Source organism: Hypomesus nipponensis, chromosome 8 (genome assembly GCF_054491055.1).
Source record: "Hypomesus nipponensis isolate SF chromosome 8, ASM5449105v1, whole genome shotgun sequence".
In the NCBI taxonomy this organism is placed as follows: domain Eukaryota; kingdom Metazoa; phylum Chordata; class Actinopteri; order Osmeriformes; family Osmeridae; genus Hypomesus; species Hypomesus nipponensis.
The window spans coordinates 15692477-15716336 of NC_140368.1; the positions used below are offsets into that span (position 1 = coordinate 15692477).

A 23860-nucleotide genomic window follows, 5' to 3' on the forward strand; every position below is an offset into this window, starting at 1 on the left:
ATTCTTATGTTTTTTCTCTCCAAAAAACGATTAGAATCAGAACCAAAATTCGATGAGAACCAGATTTGAAAACCAGAATCGGAACTGGAATCGATCAAATGTAACAATACCCAACCCTAACTAACGCTACACCACACTCAACCTAACCCCACACCCATCACCCCACCTAACACCCAGACTAAGGGGTGGACGATATGAACAGTATAGAAATATACCGGTATAAATTTGGCCTACGATATGGATTTTGACTATACCATGCTAACCGCAGTAGAGTCTTCCAGAAATAAGATTTCTCACAGCCCGCATTCACAACAAGCAAGGCATAACATTACAGTACAGAACTTTAACACAAATATTGCAATGTAGGAAGGAATAATGAAGGAAGCAATAGGTCCTTTCAGCCTGATGTCACAACAACAAATATCTTACTTCCGGGTGGATAACGTCGATCTTAGTAAACCCAGAGCCTTTTTAAGGAGAACCTTGCCACTCCCTATTAAGCCCCATTGTACTGAATTTGGCTGCAGTTCCACCAGAGTTCCACTGAGGGTGATCGCGAGCGAATGCTTGCTGAATGGGAGTCTATGGAGCTAAATGGCTAAATTTGTCTCTTTCGCCTGATTGTCGTTGAGTAATCTCAGATTTGATTGTAGTTTTTGTATGTTCAACATGGATTATAGATCGAAAGTTGAATGAACGAGTACTTATGTCCTTTCGATGTCTTACAGGATAGGTCGTTGTTGCCCATAAAACGCTAGCATTCTGCTAATGAATGCTGATTGGTTAGTGAAGGTCTGACTACAACCAGAGATCCCGCTTGATGGCATCCGAAGCAGAATCAGAATGTCAGACCATTAGCAACAATAGCAACACATTAGCAAGCCAAAACTCTTTCTAGCATGTGTATTGACAGGGGAGCGTAACCTGTCAGCTGTGTTGTTGATGCCTCGAGAGAAAAAAAGGAAGAGACCAGAGTTTGCCGTAAAACAGTATCTGTGGTCGTACCATATGTATGATGTCATTGACATTTTAAAAGTTTTTTTAGAACAGAAAGGCGACTTTAAAAAACCTAACATCCAGCAGTGTGAATTTTTTTGCCTCCCCTTTCGAATTCAGAATTCAAATTACTAGACAAAAACTTATATCCTGAGAAAAGTGGATTTTGAGGGGTATAGCTCCATAGACCTCCATCCATTCTGTACTCGCTCGTTAGTGCCCTCATATGGAACTACAGTGGAACTGCAACCAGTTCAGAACCCAGAAGTTTCCAGAGAGTGGTAGTTGGGCACGAGAAATGCAGCCGCCATCTTGGAAAAGTCAAGTTCCTCATTGCTTAGCATCAGAATAAACAAGATGCCAGCACTGTGCAGCATATTCCTGCTCAAATCGGCGGACAATCGCAAACAGGGCTCGGGGGATTACTTTTCACAAGTAAGATTTAACATTACCATACTATTGGTTGTATTTTGTGAAAATAATAACCATGTCCTGTATCATAGCTACATGTATGACCTTTGCAGCAAAGCAAACCGCGTGAAAATCAGTTTGGTATTCAGTTCGGTATGATTAATTAAATGCACTGACAGCTCATTGCCCCAGCCAAACCGATTACACTGAGTGAAGCGAGTGACCTTTCCAAGTTGGTGGCCCCATGGCTCGTCAGCGCCAGTAGGCAGTAGCGGTTGATGCGGTGTCTACTCTTTATTATGTCTATGATTTTCCCCATATTAGACATTCTCTGGCAGAGTTGTAATCCATTGTAAGCAAAGAGTGGCTCATTGCTCAATGGCTCAATGAGTTCTATTTCCGCACGGCAGAATTTCGGCGCTTGGTGTAGCCTTATGGTGCGTGTCCACTACAGCGGAGCTGGGCGTCGCAGGGCGTCAAGACACGTCGCGGGGTGTCGTGGGGCGCCGGCTTCCAATTCATTTTCAATCAAGCGAGCGTGAACCAGCCGTTGACGCTCGCGTAGGGCATTGTGGGAAGGCGAGCGGAGCATTGCAAGTTGGATTTTCTCAACTTTATGTAAATGAGGTGCGTGAAAACTCTAGCGTTGGCCAATCGGATTGGTTTCTTGTTTCTTGTAACGTAGCAACTGTTGATCATGGTAAACATTTCTAGGTTTAACACTTTCAAGATGGAGCAGAAACTTATCGTATGTGTCTGCACATCCAGTTCTGTTCAGAACAAAGTAACGTAAGTAACACGCATGAATTTAAAGATTACATTAAACTAATAATGCATGGTGCAGGTTTGCCGACGTTGTCAGTGTCCCTACTGTGTTTTTATACTTTTAAATTCAGTCTTGTCACATTACGTGACTGTTCTGTGCCACTGCTAGCTTGCTAGCCCAGCCTACAAATGACTGGTTGATGTATTCTACTGTAATCTTGCACAAGTAAAAATTCTGTATTTTTACACAAATGTTGTGTAAAAGTGGTATTTTGATTGATATTGTGAGTAAATTAACCCAAGTCTGCATGCTTGGCCGTGACTACAACAGTGACCTTGGAGAACTACAACTCTGTATTAACTTGTCTAACACGCCCCCAAGTATGGTGTACTGTGGGAAGGCAGGCGGTGCAGAGCGTTAAAAAACGTTGTAGTGGACATGTACCGTTAGCGTTACACTGTAGGCTGCTGTTATTCAGTCAGTGTGTGTGTGTGTGTGTTTAGCCGTACCTGTGTGGGTGTATGTATGGGGTTTTACCTGTGTTTTTAACTCAGACTCGTCCTCCTGTTCCGACTGGCAGCATGAAAAGTGGAGGAAAGGAAATGACATCAGCAGCAATTTATAGCAGCTATAACAGCAGGACAGGAACAACGTGTGTGACAAGGTTAGGGTGACAGGGTTGGCGTGACTGGGTGAGGGTGACAGGGTTAATTTGGTTACATTGGCCTGTCTTCGCCTTGCTCGGATCACTGCTGCCATTGAATAAGGTACATTTGTACACACAGGAAAACGTGCTCCTGGTTCACACCTGCTTTTAAGAGGCGGAGAATTTCCCCCGCATAATAGAGGCACGCTCTTACTGGCAGTCTTTGTAAATACTGCGGAATATATACTTAAGCACACTTTACTTAAGAAAGGCTTGGCTGTGGATCCAGCCCACTGGATCCCTGAGTCTGAAATTCGTGTCCAAAATGTTCGCAGGTAAAAAAAAAAATACAACCTCACTTTATTGATTTTCTGCGTTTTTCGCATCCATTGCCAGCATTTTGATATTTTTTTTAGAAATTCAGAGCGACCGAATTTTGAGGCTGACAATTGCAAAAAAACTCAGTGTGCAAGGGCCTTTAGGGTGAAGGTGACAGTACCAACCTCAGTGGCTGTGAGATCTCCATCTACAGCTGTGTCTGTCAGCTCAGTCTACACAAGAGTAGGAGGAGCAGGAAGAGGAGCAGCAGGAAGAGGAGGAGTAGGAAGAAGAGGAGCAGGAAGAGGAGGGTTCCAGATGTAAGCATAAAGAAAACATAATGAGTCCCAAACCGAGACAAAACTGTATTTGAAAGTGTGTGAGACAATCTTATACCTTGGTGTCTTGGCGTACAGGTGTCGGGGGGCTGGGTTGAGAGACCTCTGAAACCTTTGTTATCTCATCCTCTTCCTCCACTTCTACTGCTCTCCTTTGCTCCACCTCTACCACTCTGCTCTCTTCCACCTCTACCGCTCTCCTCTCCTCCACCCTCCGCACTACTTTCTTATCCTCCACTTGCTCCTCCGTTTTCCACTCCTCTACCCTCTTCTCTGGTGTTACTGTGGTGATCAGGTCACTCATGGCGATGCCCTTCGATGCTGCGTACAAGCCCGAGCCCATCTCTACAAAACACAATTACACACACACACACACACACGTCTGAATGTGAGCAATGTGGTCCGAGCTGCAGTAACCTGTGGGACGAGCCTGCCATGCAGAACTGCTCAGAGAAACCAGCCAGCAACACAGCATCCAGCCTGCCAGACAGTTGAACCGATTCGTGAAAAGGCTGAAACAGTCTGCAGGAAGCCAAGAGACCTCTCTGGTTCTTGTTCAGCGGTTCAGCCTGGTTCTGCTTTATGTTCAGCTTGGATCCACAACTGAGCCTCTCTAATTGGCTGGTGGGCTGGATCCACAGCCAAGCCTCTCTGATTGGCTCCTGAGTTCAGACCGGGGTCAGCTCCCACTGCCACAAGGCCAGCTGGGACTCACCCCTTCCTCAGCTCAGCTAATTGCGTGGTCAGCAGCCAAGCGCTACACTGAAGTGGTGTGTAAAAGTGATGTGTGGTGAATGTTGACATTTTCAATGCTCAGTGTGAGCCAATCAGCATCGCCGCATGCAGAGCAGAGAAGCCGTTGGGTTGGGGGGTGATGGAAGGTACAGAGGAGCAGATTTCTACATGAGCCAGCAGCGCAGGAGCGCGTTTGTGTGTGTGTGTTTTAAGGTGTGTGCATTTGTAAACAGCTGTGTGTTTGTGTACCTGAATCTCTATGTGTAGTAGGTCTGGGTAAAGATCTAGAGCCGTTAACACTGACAGGAGCTCTGGCTGCTGGGGACACAGGCAGGCTGTGTCTGGGACTGTTCCTTTGGGCTGGAGACACACACACACACTCCATCAAACACACATACATGGTGCATTGGTCTCTTGGATAAATGAAAATTATGGTTCTGCTGTGACCAAGGTAACCAGCACTGCTGTCTGGGAGGTATCACTGCTGTCTGGTGGGGTATCTCTGTTGTCTGGAGGAGGGTATCACTGCTGTCTGGAGGATTATCACTGCTGTCTGGGAGGTTATCACTGTTGTCAGGGGGGAGGAGTTATCACGGCTGTCTGGGGGCGTGGGGGGTTGATGTCTGTGCAATCACTCAAGAAGATAATCCATAATATGGATTTAGGTTCAATGCAGATTGAACCTAAATCCATAAACATGGCCCTGATGTTGTCTCAACAAGATCCCGGTGTGTTCCTCCCTCTCCCCCAACCCTCAATTCCCCTTCCAGCTCTCACCTCCATCCAAACTGCGGGACATGATGTAGCGTTTACTGGTGGAGCGCTGGAAGAAGGGAGCTGGCCGGGCGATTTGGGATGAGGCTCGTCGGGTCTGGACCTGGGTCCTGCCGCTGTAGCGGAACTTCGAACCCAGAGACAGAAACTTCCTGGGAGGCTCCTCTGGGGATACAAGCCTGCAGAGAGACAGCCCAGGAGGTCATGTAGACTGGCTCAGCAGCTCCAGGGGTCAGGGGTCACGGTCGGGCTGGCTGGCTCACCTGAAGAAGGTGTGGTGCTCCACACAGACCTTCCACAGCCTCTTGGCTGCTCTGTGGTTGGGAAGTTTGAAGCCAATGGTGCTCTCAAACTGTTCAAACTGGAGACGAGTTGAAAAGGATGAGAAAAGATACAGTGAGACAGACAAAAAGTAGAGAGTGATGTAGAGAGATTGAGGAAAATGTGACACAGACAGTTAGATAAAAGATGTTGAGTGAATGATAAGAGTGTCTGTGTCCAGAGAGTGTGTGAACCTCTCCAGGTCGTATCTTGATGTAGAAGTTGTTCCTCTTGTAGGAGATCTTGAGGACTTTGGGCCAGGCGAAGCGGTTGATCCTCAGACGGTCTCTGTAGATCAGCAGCCCGCTGGAACACACACCCAGCATGATCTCCACACCCTCCGAGTCCTGCACGCACACACATACACACACACATCAGTACCCTGTTACAACTCTACAATTCTAGATTACAGATAGGTATAGAAGCGGACATTTTCTAATGGTGGGTGTATGTATGAAATGTTACCACTTCACTTTATATGGGAGGTCTGACTAGTACAAGCCCATTGCAGAACAGAGGTATTGGTGTATGTGCATGTCTGTTTGTGTCTGCTCTTGTGTGTATCTGTGAAAGTGTGTGTGTGTCTGATCCAATGGGCTTGGGAAGCTTGGGAGGAACACAACAGAGTGAGATGACAATGTTCTGTGATCTGGAGTCATGGGGATTGACAAAGCCTGTCTGAAACTCCCTGAAAACCAGACTGTGTAACCTACATCACTAACATTAAATTATACTTGATAAACTGACTCTCAGTCACTTTCTCTCTCTTTGACTTTTTCTTTCTCTTTGATCTTTTTTGCTATCTCCCCAACTCTCTCTCTCTCTCTCTCTCTCTCTCTCTCTCTCTCTCTCTCACACACACACACACACTCTATCTCTTTATCTCTCGATCAGTCTCTGTTTTTGACTCTTTAAAAGTCTAATTTGTGTGTGTTGCTTCATGGAATATGTTTGTGTGTTTTCTATACCTGTCTAATAGTGTGTTCCCTAACAGGAAGTCTCCATTGTGCAGTCATGTGATCAGACCGGTCATGCAGACACAGCTCTGGTTTGATGGTCATGTGACACATGTTGCTAACACGTGTAACAGTACACAGGTGGACAGCACAGTACACGTTGGGTTACAAACAGACAGGAAGTACATCATACACAAACAGAAAGCAGCCTTACCTCCCCCTTAGCTGGAGACAAGCACTCAAACAGGGTTCCTACCAACTACGCCAATCAGGCAGAACAGCAACAGAAACAGACAGAAAAACACACAGGCTGGGCTGACCAAACCAAGGAAGGGTTGCATGCTACAAAACACATAATAATGTTACCCAGAGGTAATACTACCCAGTGACATTGCTAATGTGAGGTAATGCTTTCCAAAGGTAATGCTATACAGTGACATTGCTAACAGGAAGTAATGCTACACAGAAGGGATAATACTAACAGTAGGTGATGCTATCCAGTGGGATTACTACCAGGAGGTCATGTAGACCAGTGATAATGCTATCCAACGATAATGCCACCCAATGATACTGCCACCCAGTGGTAATGCTATCCAGTGATAATGCTACACGGGGATAATGCTACACATGGATGATGATAACCAGTGACAATGCTAACCAGTGAAGATGCTTTTCAGTGGTAATGATATTCAGTGTTCATGTTATCTAGTGATTATGATACACAGTGATAATGCTATCCAGTGATGCTATCCAGTTATCTTGCAACCAGATATATGCATCCCGCTTGGCTTTCCAGTCAGGTCAGGACATTCAGCAGGAATGATTTTTCCTGATGTTCCCGGTGACGTAATGTATTGAATCTTGGGTCAGATCAATATACTGCATGTTTGATAAGTAGAGCAACACTAACAGCACTCTGATTCCACTTTCCCCATCCATCCATCTCACACACTCACCCTCTCTCTTCCGCTCTGTCAATTCCATTAAATATATTGACTTCAGTTATTTGTTTTCAATATATTCTGTGCCATGTGCTGTATTGGTGTGGTTCATGGTCATCTATCTATTATATTCAATGAATCTTGGTGTGTTTGTCTTTGTGTGTGTGTCATGATTATCTCAAGAAGCAGGCTCTGTACAAGTTGAAAATCGTTCCATGTATTGCTCATGATCCAAAGATGTACAGTTCCGCATGTGACGTTGATTGATGATATGTTTTGCGTTTACAAAACATATATAGGCCTACAAAGTTACACGTGTTGCATCATGAAAACGTAATGCAAAATCAGTTTTTTTATCAATACGACACCTGAACCAGTTGTCAATCTGTTTTTGATTCAGCAAATCACTTCACAGTATTATGAAGGGGCAGTTACACAAACAACTCATGCTCCATTTGTTTAGCAGCCTGCCGGTTAGTACTATACTACAGGATTTGATTTCCATTGCCTTGCTACCCTTATGGAAGCATACTTTAAGTTTAATTTGTAAGTATACTTAAGTATAAAAAGTATACTATTATCATGGTACTTAAAGTTTACTAGTAGTGTACTTATTTATATACTATTTTTGTACTAAGTAAACTGAATTGGCCCTCTTTTTAGGTAATTTAGTACACTTTAAAGTAGCCTACATTTATAGCGTATTTGAGGTTTCTTTTGAATACTGTAAAGTAACCTGTGTAGTGTACATTCAGTTCATGAAGTATACTAAAGTAGCCTACCTCAAAGTATACTTTGAAATACTTTCAAGCGCACTTTCAATTTGTGCAAGTACTTCAAGAAGTAAACTTAAAAATGTCGATTTACTGTGAATTACTAATATATTTAAATGTTTAGGGTAGGGGTGGGCGGATCGATCTAAAGTATCGATAGTATCAATACCAACATTGGTATCAGTATTGATCGATACTCCCGTGAAAAGATCGATACTTAAGTTTACATTTCTCTTCTCTACATTCAGTAGGCTACACAACTCCCTTTACATCATAGTGATTGTGCAAACACCATGGGTGTCGCCACAATGTAAAAAAAAAAAAATCGTTTTTTTCAAACAGCATCACGCACGCAGATTCAACTCCCACACTCTTTGATCGACGCATCGCGCTTGCAGCTAGCACTTCAGACATCGACTATTCCACAGACAAGATGAACATAAGGACGTTTTTTTCGAGGAAGAGGAAAGTTGCCCAAGTTTTCCCTTCAGTGGCTGAAGCACCCTTATGTGGCATTCTCTGACTATAACAGCATTAGTTAAGTCACAAAGATCCTTCTGCAAACATAATTATAGCTAGCTAGATAAGCAAGCTTTTTACCTACATTTAACACTAGGCAATACCATACTTTATTTACCCATTACAAATGGAACAGCATTTGTTGATTTCTTAATTTGGGTCTGAAATATGTTGTGCTTTTGGCCGTGTTCAGACCGAGGCGTCTGTTTCTGGCAGAAAGAGATGACAAGGATGCTTTTTCCAAGTAGCTAGGCCTACAAAAGAAACTGCTGGTGTTTTTACAGTGTACAGTGACGACATTCATTCAGGAGAGTGAACCCCCGCAAAGCAGCTGGGCCGGACTATGTCTCTCCTGCCACCCTCAAGCACTGCGCTGACCAGCTGTCTCCTGTGTTTACAAACATCTTTAACACCTCCCTGGAGACATGCCATGTGCCAGCCTGTCTCAAGTACTCCACCATCATCCCTGTGCCCAAAAAGCCAAGGCCAACAGGACTTACAGTTTTTCTGAATTGCTAAAACACTAAAACCCATCGGCTGAACAAAGTTATCAGTTGCCTAAACTCATGTAGCTAATTTTGCAGTCTGTTGTCAATACCTTAAACCACTTCTCATGGTAAAACACAATTTGCAAATCTCACATAGACTTTTCAGCAAAACTCTAAACACATTCTCATTCTCAAAACACATTCTGCACTCTAATGGACATGTCATCCATACTGGTAAACACAAATGGCAACAATCAAATACAAATAGAAAAAACATGTCATTGACTAAACACAACCACTCAAAATTGATTTCACTTGTTTTTAAATTATGTGACACAACCAATATAAACCAGTTCAGGGAGCAAACAGGTTGTTGAAGGTGGGAAAATATTCCTTGTGATGTCAATGACCCTGACCCAGCCCAAAGACAAGAAGAAGCACATTGATCACATGTTTACTCCTTTGATTTCTGTCCCTTTTACAGTATAGTATTGTATACTGTAGTACAGTGCATTGTAGGCTCTATACTGTACAATTACGTAACAAATGGTATGGCCCTGAACATTGCACTTTCCATTTGTTACAGTAACAGTACTGAATGCTCAATAGATTTAGACTGGTTGCAGGTTTATATCAACAAAGAACAAGAGTGAGTTGTGGGTAGTGAGATGCAGGGTATACAGTAGTACTCTGATATATCGGCCGATATAGAAAATTACTGTAATTAAATAAAAAATCCAGAAACGCGTAACAAAACAAACAGATTTCCCTAACATTCTGCCCCACTCGTGTTGCCAACAGGGACGTTGTAGAGTGCCCTTTGGTGACAAACTATGCAAGGCCAGTATAGTACTGTATAGGGGTACAAGGAGGAGAAAGAACAAGAACAATTGCAAAGAGCAAGCAGAATAGTAATTTCTGATAAATGTTGAGCTACTATGATAGAACATGTTTTCGTTCATCAAAAGACAATGACGGATAAATATGAAATTAGTTTTGAGATTACGTAAAAACTATATGTTTTGAACAATGTGTTTTAAATTTTTTTGTGTATTGTTTACTGACTGCTTGATAGTGTATATCATTTTTAGGGCTGCCACTAACGACTATTTTTCTTTCGATTAATCTGTAGACTATTTTATCGATTAGTCGATTAATCTAAACGCCGAATAATAAACCCCGATTCTAACCTACCTAAACATTTATTCAATGGAAACTCTAAGGTAGCAGGCAGACAACTTTATAGCTTTAATAATGCGTGTATTTAGCAGCTACAATGACAACATAGATTAAAAAGGCTATCCCTTATAAACATGAATAGACAACACCAGACAACGGTGGTTTTGCCTTTTTTGCGCCTGTATGTTTTCTTTTCAGGTGCTTGTGCATAGCGCAAGTGCTGCTGTGGTAAGCCATTGAAACTTTGCACAGTGTACAAACCACCTTATTGTTTGGTGATAGCGTTAAGTCGAAGTATTCCCATACTTTTGAAGCCTCGGGTGTTTGAGGACTCGGGTTTCGGAACCAAGTCGGACTCTTGAGTTGACTGGAGCCGACCAATGACTTGAGCCAACAACGGCTGACGTCATGCAGGCACCAATTACGATGTGATATTGAAGAAGAACACTTGTTATAATGAATTGAAGCGTTTTTTGTATTTTTTATAATAAAACATTTGTTTTAAAAGATGCGTCGATTTAAAATATTGATGTTGACACATTCACGACGTCGACGAATCGCGGCAGTCCTAATCATTTTGATCACTTTGTTTATGATTTGAGAGCAGTGTTTGATTTTGAGCACAGGTAAATCTGTTTTGAGGTGAAAGTTTGATTTTGAGGACAGGTAAAACAGTTTTGAGGCGAAAGTTTCATTTTGCAAGAGAATTCAAGGTTTTGTAAATAGTGCTTGAAGATGAGGTTTTGTGTTTACAGTTTTGAGAAAATGGGTGACTGTTTCAAGAATGTGTTTTAGCAATTGTGAAAAACTTTAATGACTACAGGACTTAATGACTACAGACCCGTCGCCCTGACCTCTGTGGTAATGAAGTCTTTTGAGCGGCTTTTGTTTCCAGTTTAACATTTTGGCAAAATGAAAAAGGAAAATCCTTTGTAAACACAGTACACAGAACAGCCAAAATTAACATACACACACACACACAAGTATTGGGATGTGCAAAATCTTAATAGAAATTAAATAGTCATCCATAAATACAAACTTAAGAGCAGAAGTAAACAAGTAAAAAGTATACAAGTAAACAGAATCGTATAAAAATAAACCAGACATGTTTTTCCCAAAGTCAATGTTACTTCGAATAAATTACATTAAATAATCATCAATAAGTACAAACAAGAATAGTCAATCTTCTTAAATAAAATAAATTATTAGAGGACGAAAAGTCAGAACTTACTTTGTAAACACAGTAGGCTATGTAGAACAGCTAAAACACACATTCAAGTAAAGTGCAAAATCTTCTTTGACCAAATGTTATCAAAATAAACCAAAGACATAATTTTTGAGAGAGCCATAATGATATTCTGTATGGATCAAGCATTTCCACCAGTTTTGGGAGGCTCTATAGAGGCACACGTCTGCATTTCTTCGCTGCAAAATCACTAATTAGGTCATCATATGACAGCTTCTGAGCCACTTCACCATTGATGCTTATGACAGCAAGACCACTTAGACGTTCCTGACCCATTGTTGAACGTAAGTATGTTTTAATGAGCTTTAGTTTTGAAAAACTTTGGAAAACGCTCAGCAGAGGCAACTGTAACAGGGAGAGTTAAGGCAATTCGAAGAGCAACCCAGAGATTTGGAAACACCTCTTGAAGGCATTTTTCATGGAGAAATGTGAGCAACTCCAAGGCAGTTGTCTGTGGTGGCAGTTGTGGAAGGTTGATGATTTCCTGAACCATCTCAAGTCCATCAATATCAGACCTTCCTTTCTCGTGTCTTCTGCACTTCAATGCAGTTTTTTTGTAAGTCCTCCTTTGACATTCCGGCCACTCTGCTGAAATCAAGCAGCACTCCACATTTGTCTCTGACCCAGGTCATGGTCTCAAAACGCTCCTGCAGTGACATCAAAGCTGAGTCCACAACACTATTATAAAATGTTACCTCAAGCCTTTTGAGGGCATCACTGAAGGCCTCGTCAGCAGTCTCATATGCAAACTGCCTTTTTGTGTTCCTGAGCCTTTTCTCCTTGAGCTCTGGCTCTATGTTCATGGCCTCGCAAAGGTCCTTGGCAGTTGACACTGCCTCAGCAAACCCAGAGTGCCTGTATCTGGAGAACAATCGCCAATATTTGGAGGTTTTGGCATTGTCAATGAGCCTGACAGCAATGTCAAGCTGCATTGAACTAGTCTGCAGAAGCTTGTTTACTTGGTTAGTGGTCGTAAGAATTTCACACCAGACAACAGAAAAGATCAGAAATCTAAAAGAGGCCACCTCTTCTGCCGGGGCTTGAGCCTCTATTTTTGCGACTGGGTCATTGACTGTTTCCCTAGCCTCGATGAGTGCATTTCTGATTTCTTTAATTTGGCTTCTGGCAGCTATGACACTCTTAAGCCTGCTCTCCCACCTCACATCACTCCATGATTTCACAGTCAGGTTGACATGTTTTGTCAAGATGCTCCATCGCTGTGTAGCTCCTGAGAAGAAACAAAATAGCTTCTGCAAATAGCCAAAAAAGCCAGTGGCATCCCTGGACGACTTGGCAGCATCAGCTATGACAAGATTCATCGAATGAGCTGCGCAAGGAACAAACAACGCCCTTAAATTACATTGTAGCAGTTGAGCCTGAACTCCTTGCTTCTTCCCCTTCATGTTGGCTCCATTGTCATAGGCCTGGCCGCGGCAATTATCAAACGGAATGTTGAGTTCCTTCAACTTGTCTAGAAGGACAGTAGACAGGTTCAGGCCAGTTGTTTCAACCACCTCCATATACCCAAGGAAATACTCCTTGATATTCGGCTTTGGCACCAAATCAGCAATGCGCACGACGAGGGACATTTGTTCCTTGTGGCTTATATCAGGTGTACAGTCAAGAATTATTGAGTAATATTTTGCTTCCTGAATCTGTGTCTGGATTGTTTGTAACACTTTGGTGGAGATGATCTGGATCAGTTCATTTTGTGTCTGCTGTCCAAGATAATGCGTTCGGGAGCTTTCATCGGTTATCTCGGTCAGGTGGTTCTTCATCACAGCATCAAAACTGCCTACAAGCTCTACTTCCTTTAAGAAGTTGCCATTGTCTGGCTCATACAGACACTGTGAAGAGCCTCTAAATGGCAAATTCCTTGAGGCAAGAGACAGGGTTATTTTAAGTAAGCGTTTGAGAACATCTCGCCACCTTCTTTTTTCTGCCTCCAGCAATGTCAGTTCCTGGTGGTCTATTGTCAAATTTTTATGTAAACGCATGTCCAGTTCTCTCCATTTAAACATGCACTGGGCATGGTCTGAGCTACATTCATGACTCTTCAATCTTCAATCTGTTGATGTTGGACCAGTCACTGTAGCCCTCATCTGCAGTCAGCTTTGTAGGTTTCAAACTGAAAAGCTTACACGCAAAATGGAACACAGCATTGCTTTGTTGCGAGTAAACAAGCCAACTTCACATGATTTTCTCTCCATTTGAGAGTGTTTTGAATTGTAGGCTACTATGAAACGCCCTGCCATCTATTCCCTTTAGAAAATTAAAATCTGATGGGATTTTATATGGACATCTTCGTACTATTTCAATGCGATCCACGTCTAAAACTTTTGGCAGCCAAAGAGCAGGATCAGTTGGAGGGGGCACACAGGTCTCTACATTGTCACCTGCTGATGGACTCTCAATGACAGGACTTGTGCTTTCAGAGGTGGTGGACTAGTATGAGTAACCACGGTAGTTTTCAGGCATGTGACCCTTTCCGAGTCAGAGTTGCAGAGGGTGCATTTCATTCAACACATACAGTAAGAAAGTAAAGCAAAGCTGGAGTTTCACTAGTTGTTGTCCTCACTGCTCATCCTCACGCTTCTGTCTGTCTGGCCACAGATTTCATTGTTCTCCCTTGCGATGCAACAGGGAAAGAATCGTTAAGCATGCCGCAACAATCCCCTAGACTTATCTGCTGTAACATTATCACAAGCAGCATCCATTGTCTAGAGCAGGGAGCTCTGGTTTTGAGCCCCATGCTCATAAACTCTCCACCTCCATGCAGAAAAAAACTCCTCGATACGATTGAGGAATGGGGAGTCAGGTGATAAGAGTACCATCAGCATTCTTGGATGGACAGTGAACCCTAATGAGTGGGCCACAATGGAAGCTTACATTGTCCCACACAATGACAAATGTAGGAAAGTGAGGCCCTACCAAACCCTTCTCATTTAGAGGGATAAGATCGGAACGCAGGCGGTCCAAGAACACCAGGAGCGTCTGGGTATTGTATGGGCCAAGACTGGGAATGTGGGTGACTACACCATTCTCTGAAATGGCAGCACACATGGTGATGTTGCCCCCAAGCTGGCCTGGGACAAACTCTATATATTTGATGGAAGCATTTATACTCCTGGATGGTTCCTGTCAGCAAACTAAACTTACTGTGTGATTGGTGATTGGATGTGTCCCCTTGTTTAGTAAAGTTCTAGTTGCTCCTGACAATGACTGTAAGCAGATGATCCAAGAGATCTATATTACAGTATATACCATGATGTTTTTCATGGTATTATGTGCCTGAAAGATTTTGACAGTGGAGTGAACTATTGTGCAGGTGATGATGTACACAAGGAAATTATGCCAATATGTTTTGCAAAGAACAACCACTTGACTAAGAAGCAACAGTAAGTTAAGACCATCAAGATATTTTTAAATGGTAATTGGCCTAATTGAAGGCAATTATACCTAACCATTTCAAAGATGTGCTAAATCATTTGACATGTGTGCAAACTGTAGGAAATTGCACTTGTCATTTACAAGGATATGCCAATACAATTGCAATTTGATTAAATGAGAATGTCATTTCTGTTTCATAAAATGAGCCAAACCAATGGAGAAAAACTGTGTAATGTGTAAGGTAAGTGGAATGGATTTGAGAAATGGATTGGCCGGGATTTGATATTTTCGGAGCTGGAAAGTAAGACGTAGGCTAGCAGTCATCGATATTGCATGCATAATCATACAGTATGAACAATTTTGGGGGTACAAATTGTCCTTCTTTAAATATTGGGGGGGGGCGTGTTCCCCTGTCCCCCCATATAATTATGCCCTTGGGTTACAATCACTTTCTCTACTGTGGTCAAGCTGGGTTCTTCACTTCCTGCCATCTTCCACGCAAGTCAACTGTCAGCAGTGACGCTGAGGCGCGCGCCCACCCGCAAAGCAGACAGTCGCGCTGCCCCGGCAGTTGTGTTTTTTTTTTTTGACATTCGAATATTAATTTTCACATTCTAATTTCGGTTTTTAACCACTTTTCGGATATATATTCGAATTTAGAATATTCATTGACAGACCTACTACTAACCTGAACTCCATTGCCACAGCCTAAACTTTGTCAATCTGTTCATGAAAATAATTAATTTAAGCCTAAACCGTACAACAGAATGTTAAATCGAATTCAACCACTGCAATCGCTACCAAGACGAACACAGTCTAGTAGCTACTGTACTGTAGTACTACAATTTACCGGGGCAGCTTCTCCACAGGGCTATATTGCATTTTGCCTTGTTACTGACAATGATCGCTACCACTGAGATTTTAATGAATGAGGGATTTTCCCCAAAATAAATGTCAAGCTTATTTACGTTTTTGGGGGCATAATTTCACTTAGCAGATGGAACTATTTGAATCGCAATTCCATCTGAGATAGGTACTGCTGGTAACATTGTTAAAATACGCTTCAAAGGGGGTTCTTTATTAATGAATGAATGCAATATGAGTAGGCTAAATGCCTGAAAATATCACAAGAAGGGAAAAACGTTTAAGTCATAGATATTAGGTCCATTTTACACCAGTCTGCCAAATGTATTCGTTTAGATTCAACTATGAGGTTGCTGATCACCATTCCCTCTTGCAGGGGAAATGAAAAGGTAACTATTTAATTCTACTCTTCACTCTTTGTATTTTGAGTTGTAAATGAGCAGAACAATTATGCTTTGAAATCTATGTAATCTTTATAAATAATAAGTAGGCTATGCATTTTTTATATAAAATATACAGAAATATCACTTGTAAAAATGTCATTAGAAAACGCAACCGACACAAGCAACTCTGCAACTGACGCAAGCAAGCACACCCTACAATTTCTCCAGAAACAATTTCTCCAGAAATTGTACCCTCTCTTGTTTTCTTATTGCTATATCAGTGCATACAGCCAGATGAGCAGTTCTGACTGACAACGCACAATAGTTTGTGTCAGCTTCTTTCTAGCAGTTTTTTTAAATTGATGAAATGCTGGCTAGCTAACTAACAGCAAGACAATATAAAGTGGATACTTCCTTTACAGCATAGATTAGTAAATTGTGATACGTTAATGATTTACTGCTATGTGGAATGCGCAGTAACATCTCTAATAAAACAGTGAAAACAGTTTACTTGTGCACACAAACAGATTACACTGAATCAGCTAGCAGATATCTTAATCACCAGCTGTATCACAGGTATGGGCAATATTTTAACCAAAGCAAGAGAAAAGGTACAGATGAGTGGTGGTGCTCTGCTCCGTTACTTATTGAGGAACTGCGCTCTCCTGGTTGGTTTGGTGATGTAACTGGTTTGTGATTTGCGGGTTATGTAAAGGAGCAGGTGGGGTTGACAGATGGATGCTACGGTGATACCAGAGCATCCTACTGCCATGGCAACAGAACAAAAAAAACTACAACTAGATGAAAGGGAAACTACAGACTCAACACCCCCCTGGGGCACCAACCACACACCGCACCCTGTCATGATGAAGAGGGGGAGAGGGGAGAAGGAAGAGGAGGAGGAGGAAGAGAAGGAGGAGAAGAGGAGGACGAGGACAATAAGGGAAGGAGGAAGAGAAGGAGCAAGTAGAAAAAGGGAAAGGTAGTAGGGGAGGAGGAGGAAGGAGATGGGGAGAGGAAGAGAAGATGGGGAGAACCTCAGATCCATGCAGCTAAGTATAGAACACAGCCAATTGTGTGTGTGTGTACCTTTGCATGGTGGAGGTCCACCCCGTACATGGAGAGCTTCTTGACATTCTCCAGGAAATGCATTTCAGCCTCTGCTGGTGTCATTCCCCTGGAAACACACACAAACCTGGTTGAGTAGGAGGGTTTACATAAGGGGTAAAGCAGAGACAAGAGAGATAGAGTTTGTTTGCCATGACTGACTTGTAGTTTTTGTGCAGGTCCATGATCTTGTCCTCCAGCTCCTTGGTCTGGTTGGGGGCAAAGCGCAGCTCGCTGATGTAGTCTGGCCCCGACTCCTCAGGGTCGTAGTCCCCCAGCTCTGATTGGGCGGTGTAGGAACCCAGGACAGTGTGAGTGGCTAGGGAGCAGGGCAGACGTCCAGACACCACGTCATCCCTCAGCTGCAGGCACAGGTAGTACCTGGGGAGGGGCGTGTGGACATGAGTGTGTGTGTGCGGACATCTCCATACAATACATCTTGATGTATTGCCAACGATCCAATACATTAAAGATAGACATGATGCAACTAGACATGCCATATGACACCATTCACCCCTATTGAGATACTTATTGCGATTTGATTCACCCCTATTGCAATGCAGTGGGATTTCACACATTTTGTTTAAGCACAATGCGCGGTGAGAGAGTAAAAAATACAATTCAATATGGTACAGAATGCTATTCTGTATGAGTCTCTCCATGTTCTGTAAATTGCATACATCTGGTCAAATTGCTTGTCTCTGTTGAAAAATCTGAAGTGTTACTAAATATTGGATTTGTAGCCATTCCTCCTCCATGATAATCTTTGACTCGCCTTGACACGTCCTAAGTTAGACAAGAGGCCTAGAGACTTGATGAGCCACACAATCACAGTGCACACTTTTTAATCAGGCAATTGTATTGTGACCATTTATGCTGGTGCACAAATGTAAATTGTTGTGTGTATATTTATGTGAGTTGACCTGGTGATGTCCTCTGACAGCTGTGTGGGATCAGGAGGGTAGAATTTGACGTTGAAGGAGAAGTTCCAGGCCACGCCTATGAACAGACACCAGGAAGACAAACCCCTAAGAAAAACAACCAGAAGGCAAATATTCCTCCTCTCCTTTCCTCCCCCTACCTCTCCTATCCTCCATCTCTTCTTCCCCTTCCTCTCCTCCCCGTCCTCCTATCCTTCCTCTCCACTCATTCCTCTCCTTCCCTCTCTCCTTCCTCTGCCTCTTCTTCTTCCTCTCTCCTACTCTCGTCAGAGAGTCCCCTTCCACTCACCTCTGATCTGTTTCTTCATCTCCTTGGAGGGATCCAGCCAGTTCTGGAATAGGTCAACAGAGGTCAGGGAACAGTTATACACAGCCAGAGAGAGACATACACACAAAGACAGCCAGAGAGAGACAGAAAGCACACACATACAGTACCAGTCAAACATTTGGACACATTTTGGGAAAATGTGTAATGTATAACAAACACATTATTGGGACACTGACCATCAATCCTATATGAGTTTGTTGTACGTCCTATTCCAAAACTACAGCCAATAGTAGTTTTCACCCCAAACAAAACAAAACTTTTCTTTATGGACCTCACTTTGTGCATAGGAGCATAATCAAGCCTAAACATGAAAGGGCTTTCCCAAAAATTTTGAAGCACAGAATTGTTTAGAGTAACATTTTATGCTTCAGCATGAATAAATCCATTGGTAGAACTAAGGCTTTAGCCCAAAACCACGAAAAACAGCCTCCATTGTTAATGTGGCTTGACTTTAACCCAATGAACACAGTGAGGTCCACACAGAAATGTTTTGTTGTAATAGGTTAGACCCAGACCTGCACAACAGCAGGCCCAGCACTCCCTAATGCCATTGTGGCTGGATGGACATTAAATGCCACAGACACACTCCAAAATCACATGGATAGCCTTTCCAGAAGAGAGGTAGCTTTTATAGGCACATGGGGGAAGGGGGGGGGGGGGGAGGACTCCATATTAGGTTGTCATAAAAGCTGCTGTAGGTGTAATATATAGGTGTCCCAATTCATATTTCTATAAATGCTCGCATGTGTGTATGTAGATTATTTTATGAAAATAATCTGTTACAGTGAGTAGGGGTGGTTACAGTTCATCAAATGATTGTATCGCTTCTGTGCCAAGGTCAACCAACAGAGGGCAGTATAACAGTAATTATCCATGCCTGGCCATGTAGCCTGTTAATAGCCTGTTCATGTCAATGAGAAAGAATTTCAGGGAAATCAAACAGCTGAGCAAACTGTTTTGGATCTCATCCAACCCACATTCTACACAAAACAGGAAAGATATGGAAAAAAATACAAACACTGGATTTAAGTTTGAACAACTTGCATGCACACAATTTGAATTATGTGAAATGAAAAAGTTAAACAACACTTGAAATTGAAACAAAAATTGAAATTGAGAGACAGTTAGACATAGAGAGGGAGATGTAGAGATGAAGAGAGAGGAGAGAGAGTGGTAGACTCCACCTTCTGGTTGTCGAGGTCCCGGAATGTGATGCCAAAGTAGTCCCTCTCTAGCAGGTTGAGGTGCTCACACACCTTGTCAAACAGCACATGGCCACGCTCACGCTTCTGCAGGACACACACATACACATTTGTATATCTCCTCTCAAGGTGTACACGCTCTCTGGGCTTGTCTCTGTGGTGATTCACAGCCTTAGTGTAGCAGGAACATGGTGCTGATAACTGAGTTGAGGTAGGTGCAGTTATAAGAGAGCTCTCCTCTCTCCATCTCCTCCTCCTTCCTGTCTCCTCTCCTCCTGTCTCTCTCCTACCTCCACAGAGCAGGTGTAATCGGAGCCGTCAAGCAGGGTGACCTTGCAGTGCATGTTCCTCAGGCTCCTGCTGATCCTGGCTGGAGAACGATTGATCTTGGAGGAGGAGGAGAGGTGAGATGCTTGATCCTCCTCAGACTGGGTCACCTCCAGGCCAGCCTCCACTCGCTCCACACCCTGACACAAACAGAGACACAAACAAAGACATGTACATACTCAGACACACACACAGCAGGTAAAGATCATGATAACCAGGGTTCCCACAGGTCCATGAAATCTTTGAAAGTTTTTTGAGAAAAAGAAAATCCTTTTAAGAAAGCAATCCTTGAAAGTTTTTGAAAATATACATAAAGAGACATGGGAAAGTCCTTAAATGTATATATTTTGAGCAAGAATAGAAACTGAAGTGCTGAGTGCTGTGTTGAGTTAGATAAGGCAAGATACGTTTACTCTTTGTGCTGCATTCACTGTAACACAGCACAATTGAGAAGTGTCCTCACCCACATCCAGTGTCATTCAAGCCTCTCTCTTTGTAATTGTCTGCAAGCTTCTGGTTCTCATTAAAGAAATGATCAGTGTTGTAACAGTAATTAACCTTTCTCCATGCATCAAACTATGCCATGTTGTGTCCTTTAATTTGAGGGAATTGGTCCTTGAAAGTCCTTGAAAAGTTCTTGAATTAGATGTTTTATGATGTGTGGGAACCCTAACTCCTAGAAGAATCACAGATGTCTCACTAACAGTTTCATGTCTTGTGAGGTTCTGTTGGGCACAGTTCACCTGCTCCTTTCTGACAGGTGTGCTGTGGGCGGCGGCCGGGGGGAATGACTCTGCCTGTGGGGAAAGAGCTTCCTGTGGGAGAGGAGCTTCCTGCGGTGGTGGAGCTTCCGGTTCTGTTGTCATGGTGATGTACCCTGCAACACACATACACAAATAATGAGGTGCATGTGAGATACATACACACAAAACTGTGCCAGGATCCACACACATAAGCACACTGGAGTACACCCGGAGCTACAATGTCATTGGCTAATGTTTCTCGCTCTTAACACCATCCTATAGCCTTGCCCTGGATTCCGAGAGATGAGAGAAAAATACAGATAAAAAAAAGGGGGGTGAAGATTAAGCTTATCGAGACTCATCTCATTTTATTGTGGCACAGCGGACCGATGTGAAACAAACAGGAAATAAGCTGCACTAGGTCCTCTAGTCAGATCCTCTACATCCTCTTCTCAGGTAGAGGCTACATTCCTCCTTTGTAAGGCACTGACGCAAAGGACCCAGACATTCCGCAGGCGAGGTCAGGATTCTCCAAGCATGGGAACAGGGTACTTCCTACCAGTAATCCCTTCTCCCTAAATTAGTTGGCTGGAGGGTGATGCCTGGGTTTTTTATGTTTTCCAGTCTCTCTGGTACAGTCAAGGAGGTTATTTTTGCTTACATTGGGATTTTCTGCAACCTGAGACATATGTGTGAGATTCTGCAACGTCAGGCTGTACCTCAGCCTAGAGCACCAGAGCCCAGCCAGCACCTACAGAAGCACATCAGGATGTAGCGGGTGTTGGCTTGGGTGTGTCACCCAGCCACCCCCATGGTGATGACACTGCAGCTGCACCATTATGCTAATCAGGTGGCTCATCTCTGCTCTATGATTGGGTAGCACCCAGAAAGCTAGCCAAACAGATGAGCCCCTGCCTGGGACCCCAAACAGCCTCTAAACCTCACAAATGCAGCCTCTAAACCTCACACATGCAACTTCTAAACCTCACACATGGAGCCTGTAAACCTCGTACAATCAGCCTCTAACCCTAACACATGCAGCAGGGGCGATTCTAGGATCAGACCTTTAGGGGTGCTCAACCCCCAATGAGAATGTAACATGAATACAGTGTCTTGCAAAAGTGCTAAACCACCTTGCTAATATAATCTCTAATTTCACTGGATAACAATTAATACATTTATGTATTTTTCTGCAAAATATTGAATGAATGAAAAAACTAAGGATGTCCCTTTCTTCATGAACTACCAGCATCAAATGATAATAAACAATAATAATTCAAAACATTTTATTATTATTTTTAGGGGTGCTGAGATTAAATTTAGGGGTGCTTGAGCACCCCTAAAAAGGGTCTAAAATCGCCACTGACATGCAGCCTCTAACCCATACAGGAGCTTACAGGACCTCAGGAAGTCAGTCACGGAGCGCTGCACTGCGTTCAGTCTGATGATCTAGCCAGCCTCACCTCAAGCAACCGACTCAGGTCTTCACTCCTAGTGAATCACTCCAACACGTATTCACTCACAGACCCTTCCTCCTCAACTGCCTGATATAACTGGCCCCACTTGTGTCGGTAGTATGCGCGTTCTTTCTCGGGTAACATGACGTGCTGACAAGATTGTTCTTTTGGTAAAACGAGGGTGACCAGCCCGCAGAGACCGTATTCTGTCATCCTCCGCTCTGTCAGCCTCCGCCGGTGAGGACAGCCAGGCCACACCCACCGCATTGCAGAAACACATCCCGAAAATCGAGACACGGGAACTTCGGTCCAACAAATCAAATTACAAATCTATCGACCGACCAGACTATGTCAATACATTAGAAAACGACATTGGCCGGGTTTCCCAGATTCGTTAAGAAGCTCTTACACGAATCTGGGAAACCCGGCCATTATCAGGTCACCGCATAGGTAAAAAGCGGAGACGGTTTCAAATTTCAAATCTAACGGAACAACTTTTTGACTTCTATGATATTTTCATAACAGGGCTGTACCGTTTTATTCACGAAGAAGCAACATGATCCACTCATGAGATTCCTCACATTTCCCAGCCTGTTACAAACCTCCAATAGCCTATTAGAAGCCCTGCCAGTCTATAAGGTTGTAATGTAACGGAACACTGGCTAGGTATTTTAGTGGTGCGCTGGAGGATGAACGATGCGGCGCCTGTCCTTCAAGTCACATCCATTTGAAGAGACACGATGAGAAACTCTTCTCAGTCTTATAACTGAACGAACGCTGGCAGCAATATATTCCTCAGCCCCCAGATATCCGCAATTGTAGTGTTTACCGGTATGCCCTGGTTCCGTGTAGTTAGGTCTGAAGTGCCTCGGTTTGGCAGCTGGCTCCGGTGTGCTACAGTGTGATCCGTTATGACATCCTGTGCTTCTTTAGCTAAACTCGCGCAATCCGGGCAACACACGGCATTCTGGGAATGGAAGCCCCTTGCATGCCTAAATAGGACATCTCTGTCCCTCCCTCTTACACACACACCCTGACATGCTCACACAGAAAAGGCCTACCTGGAGTTCAGGATGAAAACAGCTCTTTAAAGCTGTCGGTGTTTGGCTAAGGATTCTGTACATTCTCACATGCTTCTAACTTGTTTTCATGAGATAAATGTGTTTAGCTTCCCAATGAATTCTATCCCAGTGCCCCCCTGCTCCTCCTTCATGGGAGAGAAACAACTGATTTTAAATGAACTCCAGCTCCCAGACTGCCTAACGTGTAGCACTGTGCTGGGCTGACCATCTTGGCGCTATGGCAACACAGCATCCTTCATCAGTCCCAGGAGGTAAAGAAGAGAAAATTTGAGAAGGGGATGGTAAGGGAGGAAAGGGGGAGGGGAGAAAAGGAGAGCGGAGAGAGGAGAAAAGGGGTGGGGAGAGGAGGAGGGGAAAGAAGAGGAGAGACCAGGGGCTTCGCTTGACCATTTTTACTGGGGCACATGCCCAGTGATTTTTTTTCCATTTTAGGCCTACTTAGTCAGTGCATTTATTTAGATTGATAATCCCGGAAAAAGAAACGCAGTATCCCAATCAACACTTGTAAAATTAACGCAGTTTCACCTAAAACACAAACTGATGTGCCTGCAGGGTCAGGGTATATTGTTGGTATAACGATTGGCCATTGTTGCGGCCAATCGTTTTTCCTTCACATTTCGCAATTTTCA

General features: G+C 43.3%; 1 protein-coding gene across 7 annotated transcripts in view; it reads right to left on the reverse strand.

Annotated features, from left to right (window-relative positions):
- Positions 1-23400, reverse strand: part of LOC146275307 (band 4.1-like protein 3) — a 35870-nt gene extending 12470 nt beyond the window's left edge. For 3 of the 7 annotated variants that reach the window (XM_084703754.1, XM_084703749.1, XM_084703756.1), the window contains exons 1-14: positions 20654-20839; positions 19913-20089; positions 19605-19709; positions 18382-18424; positions 18075-18150; positions 17314-17532; positions 17134-17221; positions 5500-5652; positions 5248-5345; positions 4988-5163; positions 4460-4570; positions 3534-3820; positions 3323-3370; positions 2711-2746 (exon numbers count right to left, since the gene is read on the reverse strand). In XM_084703754.1, the coding sequence (XP_084559880.1) occupies positions 2711-2746; positions 3323-3370; positions 3534-3820; positions 4460-4570; positions 4988-5163; positions 5248-5345; positions 5500-5652; positions 17134-17221; positions 17314-17532; positions 18075-18150; positions 18382-18424; positions 19605-19709; positions 19913-20089; positions 20654-20839 (1803 nt within the window). Of the gene's footprint in view, positions 1-2710; positions 2747-3322; positions 3371-3533; positions 3821-4459; positions 4571-4987; positions 5164-5247; positions 5346-5499; positions 5653-17133; positions 17222-17313; positions 17533-18074; positions 18151-18381; positions 18425-19604; positions 19710-19912; positions 20090-20653; positions 20840-22978; positions 23140-23210 lie in introns of those variants that run through there. The other 4 variants (XM_084703751.1, XM_084703750.1, XM_084703752.1 and 1 more) reach the window with 4 other exon arrangements.
- Positions 23401-23860: the final 460 nt, after the last annotated feature.